The sequence below is a fragment of the Equus quagga genome, chromosome 13, assembly GCF_021613505.1.
Source record: "Equus quagga isolate Etosha38 chromosome 13, UCLA_HA_Equagga_1.0, whole genome shotgun sequence".
Taxonomy (NCBI): Eukaryota; Metazoa; Chordata; class Mammalia; order Perissodactyla; family Equidae; genus Equus; species Equus quagga.
The window spans coordinates 66,736,062-66,748,267 of record NC_060279.1 but is presented as its reverse complement, the minus strand read 5'-3'; the positions used below and the strand labels follow the sequence as shown (position 1 = coordinate 66,748,267).

At 44.1% G+C, this 12,206-nt stretch overlaps 1 protein-coding gene across 8 annotated transcripts in view; it reads right to left on the bottom strand.

Annotated features, from left to right (window-relative positions):
• HYDIN (HYDIN axonemal central pair apparatus protein) overlaps positions 1–12,206 on the bottom strand; it is a 335,679-nt gene that overhangs the window by 145,767 nt on the left and 177,706 nt on the right. For all 8 annotated transcript variants that reach the window (XM_046683578.1, XM_046683582.1, XM_046683583.1 and 5 more), the window contains 2 exons: positions 10,707–10,850; positions 5,205–5,518 (listed from right to left, as the gene is read on the bottom strand). In XM_046683578.1, coding sequence (XP_046539534.1) covers positions 5,205–5,518; positions 10,707–10,850 — 458 coding nt within the window. The remainder of the gene's footprint in view (positions 1–5,204; positions 5,519–10,706; positions 10,851–12,206) is intronic.

Below are 12,206 nucleotides of genomic sequence, written 5' to 3'. Positions count from 1 at the left end.
CCTTGGGACCTTGTATTTAATTTATTTATAATCTGATTTGGAAATGAAAAGGCAAAGCTGTCCTTGGAGACCGCTCGGCCCATGTGTTCTAAGTTCTAGCATTGCCTCAGCTTTGCGGCTCTGAGCCTGGGCAGAGACACCAGCGGAGCCAGGGTCCCCTTGGCTCTCTCTGGCCTCTTAGAAGTAAAGGCTGCTTCAAGCGGGGGCTTCCCCAGGCTCCTCTTTCACACAGATGCTATGAAGCATCATGTTCTCATCCAGCCGAGCAGTCAGGCCGAAGAGACAAGCCCAATAAAAGGCACACCCCTGCGGCGCTGGCTACCCGGGCACATATACTCAGCCTGCATATTTCATCCTGGCTCCCTCATTGCATGTGTATGCGTGAGCGGCACAGACTGTCACCCACCAAAGTCAGTCTCAAGCCCTGTCATACACGGGAACTCACATGGATGCGCATGTCCCTGAGCCGATGACTGGCAGTGTGCTTATTTAGCATGCTTGTCCATTTGTCCATGTCACTTCTTTCTTTGTTCTTACATGTGACATGAGGGCAAACTTGGGAAAAAAAAATATGCTCACCAAGAGAGATGCTTTAAATGTATGAGTCAGAATTGCCTACAAAATCACACACGTGCACACGCACACGCACACACATACACAGGAGATGTATGTGCCGTGACAGGCAGGAACGTTGACAGTAGTCTAGGCGTCCTCATCCTCTGCCTAATAAAAGAAAAGGAAAACCTTCCTTTATGCATTTTTTTTTTTTTTTTACTAACTGTAAGGCTTAGAGTTGTTCTAATTGGAAGAGAAAGGTGAGTGTTGCTCTGCCTGATAAAAGTGACCTTTAGCCAATGAGTGGCTTGTGTTTCTCAGATGGCCCGCACAGAGACAGCCTACCTGGAGGGCGAGGGACGTTTTTTTTTTTTTTTGCTATTCAAGGTGACATTTACGTCTTGAATCTTTCCATTTGGCAGGTGCCAGGAAGCCGACAGAAAAGAATCTTAAGCCAGTTATGACATGATTCTCATCTCAGTACGAAGAGTAGTAGAAGCAGGGGGAGCAGTTGATTGATTAACAAATGCCCTTAAGGACTGACTCTGGGCAAGGACCGTGCCGGGTGCTGGCATGCAGAGGCAACAGGACACACGTGCTCCCTGGCCTCAGGGGGATTCAGAGCCAGCTGGGAAGCTGGACACTGAGCCATAATTGCAGGTGCGAGGAGTCCCCAAGGAGATGGGCTACCAGTGCCGATGGCAGGGGCTGTCACCTAGGGAAGGGTCGCGGAGAAGGCGTCCCTGGGGAAGGACACTTCAGCTGAGGCTTGACGAGGGAGCAGGGCTCTAGGCGAGGTGTGGGGAGAGCTCGAGCAGAGAGAGCGCAGTTCGACAGGAACAGTGCTGGACAGGAAAGAGGCCTACGTGGTCGGTAAACAGAAAGAAGGTCCGAGGGGTGAGAGGACAGAGAATTGAGAAGAAACTGCAGGGAATGCCGGGACGGGGGCCTGCCCGGCCTTACAGAACACAGGAAGTCTTTTGCATTTTATCCTAAGAAGCACGGGTGTCATTAAAAGTGGAAAAGGGGGGCAGTGCCATGCTCGTCACTTGGCTGATGGGTGGATGATGGACTTGTGGCACATGAGTGGAAGCAGAGAGCCCAGTTAGGGGCTGTCGCAGTGGTCCAGGCAAGAAGCGATGGTGACTTGAACCAGGGTAACAACAGTGGCAATGGGAATGACAGGTTTCTAGAAGGTGGAGTGAGTAGAACTTGGTGATGGATTAGATGGGGTGGGGGGGTTAGGAGGAGGAAGGAATGTGGACGTCATCCAGGACAGTGATGTCATTTACTGGGACTGGGGACCCTGGAGGAGAGGCCGGGTGGGGCAGGGGGACAGGGGTAGAGCCTGAGTTTAGTGTGGGGCATGTTGGACATGAGTCACCTGGGAGACATCCAAGAGGAGACTTCAAGAAGGCGATGCACTTGGGACTCAGCAGAAGGACCTAGGTGGAGAGACAGAGTTGGAAGCCTCAGCGACGGGCTAACTGAAGCTGTGGGGTGGGTGCAATTGCCAGGGACAGCAGAGGGCCTAGGAGGGAACCCTGCTGAGCTCCTTCTGCTCCAGTGGAGTTGCTGCTGGCTGAGAGGCAAGAAGGAGTAGTCAGTCGAGGGGATAAGAGGAAAAGCAGGGGAGTATGGTGTTATTCAAGCCAAGAAAGGAACGTGTTTCGGGAAGGAGGGATTGGGCAAAAGTGCTGAACACTGCTAAGATTTATCTTTCTGATAAAACCTGTCACTCTCTTCATTACAAATCGTGACTTCCTTATTATGGAATACCAGGCCTCACACACATTACTGCCAGTCCACCTCCCCACTCTCGTCTCCCCTGACTTCTCCCCTACCAGTGAAGTCAGCACGGTAGCCGCCCTGACATACCCTCTGTCGACACAGGTAGGTGCATGTCGTTCGTCTCTCCAGCATTCATTCTCTCATACGTCAGTTTTTGTCTGGAGTTCTGCCCCCTCTCACCTCCTTCAGTCCCTGTGGTTCCGAGGTCACCATTGCAGCCCTTCGTGCGGGGCACGTGGCCAGGCCAACACCGATCAGTGCTTTGCTCTCCCCTGACAGTGACTGGTTGGAGGAGGGGACAGGAAGCGTGATTAAGCTGGTCCGATCAGAGTCAATCTCATGGAAGTTCTGGGACAAAGGCACATATTTCTTTCCAGTGGCTCAGAATCTGCAAGGACGTGGCCCCAGGAGTGCTGGCAGCCATTTGGGGACTGTGGGAAAAATGCTGATCTCGGAACTCGGCTAACATGTGGAAGAGCAGAGCTGAGAGACAGACTCAGGCTCCAGTGACATTGTTTGAGTTCCTGCTTTAAGCCAGGCCAGAAGCTGGAATGGATTTGGACTCTCGAACTGTGGGAACCAGTAAGTGTGCTCTCCTTTTCCTTTCTGCTTAGGGTCAGGTTTCCTGTCACTTGCAACAGAATCCATGAATCCTAACTAATACACACATGCTATTCCTGTCACTTAGAATGTTTCCCAGCTTCCCCATCTGGAACAGTGACCTGCGCTACCCAGTGTAGCCTTCTCTGACTCCTCTGAGCCATCACTCCGCTCTATCCTTCCTCAGGACCTGGTATTATCATGTGTCTACTGTGGTTTACACATCTGCTTCCCCAGTAGCCTCAGGCCAAGAACCAGGTCTCATTTCACTTCTGTATCTGATGCCTCACACATTATCTGGTGCATAAGAGTTACTTACTGAATGTTTTCTGAATGACTCTCTGAATGAATGAATGAAGGAAGGAATGAATTATAAGCAGAGGCTCGGTATCAAGATATAGGATGATATTGAAGAAAGGGAAATAAATGGTTAAATAAATGCTTAAACCAATGAAAAATTAAGTGTATCATTTCTAGTTTGGGCTAAGTACATTTTCAAAATGTCAATATTTTAATTATGGAAATGGCCTCTCAGAAATAATAAATAAATAAAGTATGTCCCTTGCTCCCAGATGGATAAACTCATTTAGCTGAGTTACATCAGAATAAATTCACAGAATCTCCTATTCAAAGCTCATTAGGTCAGCTTGGCTGATTTTTCCATAATTATTTTAAATGTTCACCATCTTCAGAATTTCACCCAAACCTAAACAGTCCTGGGCACCTAATGAGCAAGCTGCCTCGCTCAGCCCAGGCCCAGCTTCAGTGCTACACGGGGGCATCCTTAGATGTCTATGGAAGACATCTAGAGCAAGCCACGGTTACCATGGTAACAAGCGCGGGAAAGGAAAGGGTGACTGTCATATATGAGATGAGGATCATGTACAGGAGGCACTGACAAGCGAAGGAAACAACCTGAGGCTTCCTCAGGTAAGCATGGCCACTCAACATTTAGGTGCTAAAAACTGAGCTGTCAACACCTCCGATAAGGAAATCCACAGAAGCCCATTCACCGTGGTCACCAATGAGGATTTGGACCCAGATGAAAATGTTTCTGAGGCCTGACTAAAACAGGCTGTTTATTTTTTTAAAGGAGTGTTTTCCAAATTAAGTTCAGATTTAGCTTCTAATTGAATTTAAATTTAATTGAATAGGAGAGGCACCTCAAAACACAAATATTGTGAACACAGCTTTTCTGCTTCAGCCTTCACCTCCTCCCACTATTGTGTACATGTGTCTATACATACGTCTGTATACACGCATATACGGGCCAGAATGCAACACGCAGAACAGGCAACATGGAGCTCAGGGCCACACATGCTCAATGTACTGTCCTATGCAATTCATGCTTTGGGTTTGAAATGCTTATTAAGGAAACTCTACAAAGACTTTATTTTTTAGTGACAAATTTCTTTTAAAAAAAAATTTTTTTTTTAAAGATTGGCACCTGAGCTAACAACTCTTGCCAATCTTCTTTTTTTTCTTTCTGCTTTTTCTCCCCAAATCCCCCCAGTATATATAGTTGTGTATTTTAGTTGTGGGTCCCTCTAGTTGTGGCACGTGGGACACTGCCTCAGCATGGCCTGATGAGTGGTGCCATGTTCGCTCCCAGGATCTGAACCAGCGAAACCCTGGGCCACCGCAGCAGAGTGTGCAAACTTAACCACTTGGCCACAGGCCTGGCCCCACAAATTTCTTTTTTTTTAAAGGCATTTTTTGTTTTTTTCCCCCAAGATTGGCACCTGAGCTAACATCTGTTGCCAATCTTCTTCTTTTTTTCTTCTTCTCCCCAAAGCCCCCAGTACGTAGTTGCATATTCTAGCTGCGAGTGCCTATGGTTGTGCTGTGTGGGACGCAGCCGCAGCGTGGCCTGATGAGCAGTGCCATGTCCACCTCCAGGATCCAAACCTGTAAAAACCTGGGCCACCAAAGGGGAGCACACAAACTTAACCACTCGGCCAGGGGACCAGCCACTAGTGACAAATTTCTAATGATCCAACCACTAGATTCAAATTAAAGCAGGCTTAGGGATTGGGGCTTATAAAGATATTTTATCTGCTTTTCTGGTTTGAAAATCTAGGATGGACCATGATTTTAGGCTCCTTGTTACTTCTGTCAATAATTAGTTGTCAGAACTGAAAGTATTCATAAAAAACGAATATACGGATACAGGAAGCCCAGTGTAAAGCCTGAAGGAGAAAAAAGTGAACAGCAGACAGGAGCTCTGCGGGGCTGCCAGAGCCCTCTGCTGCTGGTACCTTATCTGATTTTCCTCATCGTCCACCAGGAAGAACCAGCGGAACTTCACGACCAAGGGGCTGCAGTTGGTCATTGTAACGTATCGGATCACCTCCGTATCGTTCAGGATACAGCCGAAATCCAGCTCCATGGTCTCAAAGCTGAGGTTGGGATAATGGACTTCTCCACGCAGGTTCAGGCTGTCCACCTGAGGGTGCTCCACGTACTTGATTGCTAGAATTTCTTCTGCCACCCAGTTGTTTAAATCATTTCTATAGGAAGGGTCAAACTTGACCAGCAGGTTTTTTTCTCCACCGATCTCCAGTTTAATAGGCTGCAAACAAGATGATGGGGAATTAACCAGCCTTTGTATTATGCATTTCCAACCTGATACAGGAAACAAGACAACTAAAGTTATTTATATGTATTTATGTACATACACACATACAGATACACCCATACATACATACAGATTAGTGGGAAATACATACCTATCTGCACTTTATCCATAATTACGTATTCACACGCATACATAATTAAACAGCTAGTACATCAATATCAATATCTGTATCTATCCATATTTATCAATATCTGTAGATATTTAAATATATATGCACACACATATTTTATTAGTTGAAAATGAAAGCAAAGAAAATCTGGAGAGGAATTATTTGGGAAAAGATTTTGATAAGCATTGTGAGGTTATGAGGACTAAGGAGTTGTAAAAGGGAAAATCTACAATGAGTAACTATTATAAAACATCCTTAACCAAAAATAAATTAGATTGAAAAATGCTCTTCCCAGACAAGTGGGAAAAGTTCTTTGCTTAAGAAATGTTTAAAAAGGCTTTCCAAAGCCCTGGAGGAGGGGCTCTGAAGAGGGTGACCCAGAAAGGGACGGATTAGGTCATTTAATTTCTTTTCTAATGTCTGCGATTCTAACTCGTAAGCACAGAGTTTTCCACTTTCCACTGTTTCCCATTCAACTTCGAATGACACTCAGAGCTGTACAGAGTTTGTTTGGTAGATTTTGTTTGTTCTTTTCTTGCTTTGATTCAAATCCCCAAGTGTTCCTTGATGCCAAGGCCGCAGTAACACCTTCCCATAGAAAGCCTGGCTACGCGTTGGCTTTTTTAGGAATTGCTCAATTCTCACATTTAATCGGCTTGAAGGCCGCCTCCTGGTTTTGCAGAAAGTGTCCGCGGCAGTTGGGAGGAATGCACACAGGAATGCATCTGTTTACAGATTCCCTCTCCGCTGAGTTTTAAGGGTCAGGTATTTAACTGTGATCTTCAGTGACGCGATTAAATGGTTTCATCTGATAAAGCCCAGTCACCTGATTCAAGAGTCAGAGAGGGTAATGGCTCTTGAGTTGGCTGATCCCATCTGAAAGCCTAGCTGGCCACTTGGCACAGGTGGCTGGGCACAATTTAGAACCCATTCTTCTAGGGCATCTGCCACACTTGGTATCACAATGCTGGGTGTTTCGATATCTTTGAAGATTGAATTAAACATTTTTTTCCCCAGGGGAACGACTTTGTTGTTCTGTAGAAATGATACATGTCCACAACATTTTACATTATATACAAAAGCACAGAGAAGAAATTAGAAACTCATCCAAAATTTCACTGTATACTATTTTTCAGAGTTCACATTTGGTAAACATTAGTCCAGGGATGAAGGATGGATAAATAAAATTTTACAAAAACGGAATTAGGTTAATTTATTTAAAAAATCGTGTTTCAACTAGAGGAAGATTGGCACAGATGTTAGCTCAGGGATAATCTTCTTCAAGCAAAAAGAGGAAAATTGGCAACAGATGTTAGCTGAGAGCCCATCTTCCTCACCAAAAAAAAAAAAAAATCATGTTTGATTTTTTTCTAAAAAGAAAAAACCTGAAAAAATTTTCTTATACAAAATATATTAATCCCAAGATCATGGACTCTGGAGCCAGACTGCTTGGGTTCAAATCCTTGCTCTGCCAGTTACTAGCTCTAGGAACTTATTGCTTGGCCTTCTTAGCCTTCAGTTTCAACAGGGACACTAATAGCACCGACCTCTTTTTAAGAGGATGAAATGAGTTAATATCTAGGTGATATGTTCAGAGCAGTGCCTGGCACACAGTGTATGGTCTACAGATGCCAATTATTACTATTATCCCCTTATAATCAAGAGAAAGGACGGTTCAATATTAAGCAGTTTCAACTTTAGACAATATCTTACTGACACTCAGCTGTAAAAGGCAATGGAATAGCATCTATGCTTCCCCCACACCTCCAAGTTTTTATTGACTATAGCGCTAATTTTAAACAGCTGAGGTTTAAAACATTCTGTTCTGAAATCATAACTGTCAAAGTTGTTTAGGCTCAGTTCTATAGTTAAATGGACTCAGTGTTTACTAACAGGCTTTTCCAAACAGGTTTTTTCATTCCTGAATGCCTTATGTGGTTCTTCTTGTGAATGGTTGTATTTCATTGGCAAACTGGTTTTTCAACAAGGGTGCATGAGTGCTGTATTCATTGATTCCTCGAATTCTGAGAGTGTCTGCCTGATACCTTTAGACTCAAAGGACAATTTGGCTGGTTATAAAATTTGTGGGTCACCCTTTCTTTCCCTCAAAACTCTGTAGCCATTGCTCCGTTGTCCTCTGGCATTGAGTGTCACTGTGGAGAAGTTCAAGGTTAGTCCAGAATCTTCCCTTGATGGGTCTCTTCTTCTCTGTTTAGATGCCATAGAATTCTTTGGTTATCAATAAGACCAATAACTTCACTAAGATATGTCTGCCTGTTGAATATTCTATATCATTGGTCCCAGGACAAGATGTGGACTTATTTTTTTTAAATCTTTAAAAATATGTTTCATTTCTACATTTAAATAGATAAGATAATGAAAAGCATGTGACCTTTGTGCCCATCTCCCCACCTCTTACCCAAGCCAACTATTGCCTTCCCCTGACGTACCAAGATTACAAGTGTCTTGTCTATCCTTGTGGAGATATTATATGGATATGAAATCACATTCATCTATGTATTCCTTTAATTTTTACACATTTAATAGCATCTTATGCACTCTTGCTCTGCATTTTGCTTTTTTCACTGGAAGATGACCCGTCATTGCCTTTAGAGCTGCCTCATTCTTTTTAATAGCTGCATTTTCTTCCACCATAAAATTCTGCCATCATTTATTTAACCAATGTCCTACTGATGGATATTGGCTCCCAGTCTTTTGCTTCTATAATCAATGTTGCAATGAATATCCTGTATATACGTCATCTTGTATATTGTGTCTATGTCTACAAGATAAATTCCTAGGAGTGGAATAACTAGGTCAAAGGACATGGGCATTTAAAATTTTGATAGCTCTTGCCATGTTGCCTGCCAGTGTATACTTCCCTGACACTGTAGGGAGTGTCTGTTTCCACATGCCCTCCCTAGCACAGAGCACTATCCAATTTTTGCTCTTTGCTAATTTGATAGAAAAAAAAATGTGTTTCACAGTAATTTTAATTTGCATTTCTTTTAATATGATTATACTTGAGCATATTTTTATTTATTTAAGAGCCATTTTATTTTTCTTTGTGTGAAGTCTCTGTTCATTTCTTTTGCCTATTTTTCTATTGGGTTGTTGGTATTTTTCTTGTTGATTTGTAGAAGCTCTTTATTTTTTAAACTATATGTATGCTTTTATTAAAGTTATACATGAAAATAACATAAAAGATCAAACTGTACTACAAGAGTTATTACAAGAAACAGTAGTTCCTCACTCACTGGTATCCCCACAGTCCAGAGGCCCCCATATCTCAATTTGTGTGGTAGGGCTTGTCTACAGAACACTTTCCTTGGGCAGAGAGGGCATGGTCAGGTGGTGGACACACCCCAGATACCAGAGAGTATTCTGGGTGTTGACACTCATGCTAGAAACATTAAATTTCCCTAAATGTTTTGATTAACTTCTCTGGGGAAGATCACTTATCTTTAAAAGTGGGACAAAAGCCAGCTGCCCGTGTTTTTTGTGTGGGGTTGGGTGAGACAGCTGTCCCATGCACACGGAATCTCTCTATTTTCAGCGCTCTCTCACACTTGTTGCCTCTGAGTCCAGGCTACTTGGGCTGAATGACTCCCACATATTTGCAGCCTCACTGGAGAATTTTCTAGGCTGCAGGTTTTGTGCCTTTTTGTCAACCCACTCCATCCTCATTCTATCTTCTAGAATTTGTTTAAATCTCTCATGATTTGGCTTATACCCATTCTCTTCTCCCTTTATTTTATTGCTCTGGGCTTCTTTCGTTTTGAACATTTCTACTTTTATCTTATTAAGGTTTCAAGGAGGGACGAGAGTGGGTCTAATCCACCCCCAGCTGAGAAAGCTGCTCACGTCTGAATTCTCATGTTCTCATCCATTTGTTTCCCTCTGCTCAGTGAGTTCACTCTTCATCCCCCTTTGAACGCTGGTAGCTCATCTTTTTAAAGTCAGGTCACATCATCTGTAACTTCTTTGAGACTGTGGAGAACTACCTGCTTGTGCTTGTGGTCTTCTTCCTGGCGTGGGTTCCCTTGCAGCAGGTTTTCATCTGCCTCTTGCTTATGATCATTGCCCTCTTTTATTTCTCTCTTCAAAGATCTTGGCTGGTTTTTCCCAGCTCATGCTTGAATGAGACCCACTAAAAAATGGGTGGGGAGGCGCAGGGGAAGGCGGCAGTGCAGTTTACAGCCTCCAGTTGGGTACTGTCTGCAACACCCTCTCACCAAGTGGCTCTGGCCTGTTTCCCCCCAAGACCCATCTCCCTGAGTATGGCTCACAGCAAATCTTAAGTCACCGGCTCCTTCTTCTGAGATCTCGCGATTGCTGCCTGTCCTCCCTTCCTCCTTCATACCACTTCTCCATTAGCTGTCTCCTTAGATGGTGTGTGGATATGGTTTCTCCTTCAATCTTCCTTTCCTACAGCTCTGCAGTGCCGCATGTCCCATGGCCCTGCCTCTTCCACTGGTGTCATCACGCCCAGCAAAGGATCACGGAGATGATTTTGTAGGGATGTTTAGAGAGTGCTGCATCCTGCCGCAGACTGGTGGCCAGGTGGGCTCACAGCCTCCTCCCTCCCCCCAGTTCAGATTTCTCAGTATCTGGAGATGGGCTGGCTGGTTTAGAGACTGGGCTTGGGCTATTTCCTCGTTTCCATGAGTGTGAAGTTTTGGTCGGATTTGAGGGAGGGGATTTAAAAGATCTGTACTCTCATTAGTGGGAAGTCACTGTTTTCTAAAGATCAGCTTCATTATAAAGTGCAGGCATGAGAGGGTTATCACAAGGAGGCAGAGTTCTTACATCGTGACTAATAGTTTTCCTACTGATCGATACTGGAATTTATTTACAATTCATTTTAAATTTTCTGTATTTTTTCCTCCTTGTTGCATAGGGTCTTTGTATTTTTCTGGACTGAAATTTAGGTAGTGTACTGATATTATTCTCTTCCTGTTTCACACACACCACTCCCCCAGGACCTCGTTAGGACAGCCCTCTGTCAGTTACCTCGGGAGTTAAGGGCAGTGGGGATTTATCAGTTTCACAGATGAAGAAGGGGCCTCTTGTCGAGAGCAACACATTCACGGGCAGCGTGGAAACGTTCTTCATGACCAAGGGCTGGTAATCAGGTTGCAGGACAGTGTTAGGTTTCTGCAAAAAAGGAAAAAGAGGAAACAAATCAAGTTACGGCAAACGTGGTAAGGCTTTAGGAACAAAAGTCTCGAATTCATTGTTAATGAATTAGCGTTTCTCCCTCTCCCTTTGTCTCTGTCTGTGTCTGTCTCTCCACAAATTTTTTCCCTTGCAGAGATTTAGATAAATCATTTGGAATGTATGGCGGACAACTGAGAAGTGAACCTACATAAGCCAGAAAACACAGATTTGATTTCTTACTTTCTTGTTAAAAAAAAAAAAACACCTATACAAGCCAGGCCTCTGGCTAGAACTATTACCGTAGAAGTTTCCACAGTGTCATAAACAAAGTCTAATAAACTAGCGTTAGCTTGCGGAAGAACCCAGGTATTATTATAATGAATAAACCATTTTTTCCTTACTTGATATTTTTCCATGCTTAAAATACCCAATTTACAAATCTACTAATCTTGTTATATTGACAAATGCTCATAACTGTTTCTTGTAAATTTTTCCTGATACCACCAGGATAGTTGGTTGAGAAGCATCTTTTCACTCTGCTAGACATATCAAATTTAATTTTTCAACTGGAGATAGCATCAGAAATGGATCCTGAGCTGGCAGTTTCTGGTCAGACTGGATTTCTCTTCTTCTGATGTTGGGGTCCACATTATTTCTTGTGTGCCCTGGAAAGGGGGTCTTTTAATATCAGCAGGAGGTGACCAGAAGGCCCAACCTGTGGCCCCTAAAGAGAACCCCCCTTCAGTCATTGCCTGGCTCTTACAGCAACTCTAGCCTGTTCTTCCAGGCCTCTTTGTTTCAATTTTCTTTTGCTCCCTGCTCTGATTTCAGTGAAATCCTCCTGATTCCATATTTTGATCTGACCCTGTCTCTGCTTCTTTGTCCAGCACTGTCTTCCTTCTGTGGTTTCTGGGTGCCCTGGTTCTGAGCAAGCTTGGTTGACCAGTGTCCACCACGTCTTAGTCAGTCCAGGCTGCCGTAACAAGTATCATAGACTGGGTGTTTTAATCCACAGACATTTATGTCTCACAGTTCTGGAGGCTGGGAAGTCCAAGATCAAGACGGCAGCATATCTAGTGTCTGCTGAGGGCCCGTTTCCTGGCTTGTAGATGGCCATCTTCTCACTGTGTCCTCACATGGCTGAGAGAGATTCTCCCTCTTGCCTCTTCTTATAAGGGCACTAATCCCATTCATGAGGGCTTCACCTTCATGACCTCATTACCACCCAAAGGCTCCGCCTCCAACATCATCACATTAGGCACGAGGGCTTCAACAAGTGAATTTTGGGGACACAAACATTCAGTCCATAATAGTTAGCTCGAGCCTCCTGCCTTAGTTGTACTCCACCAGCCT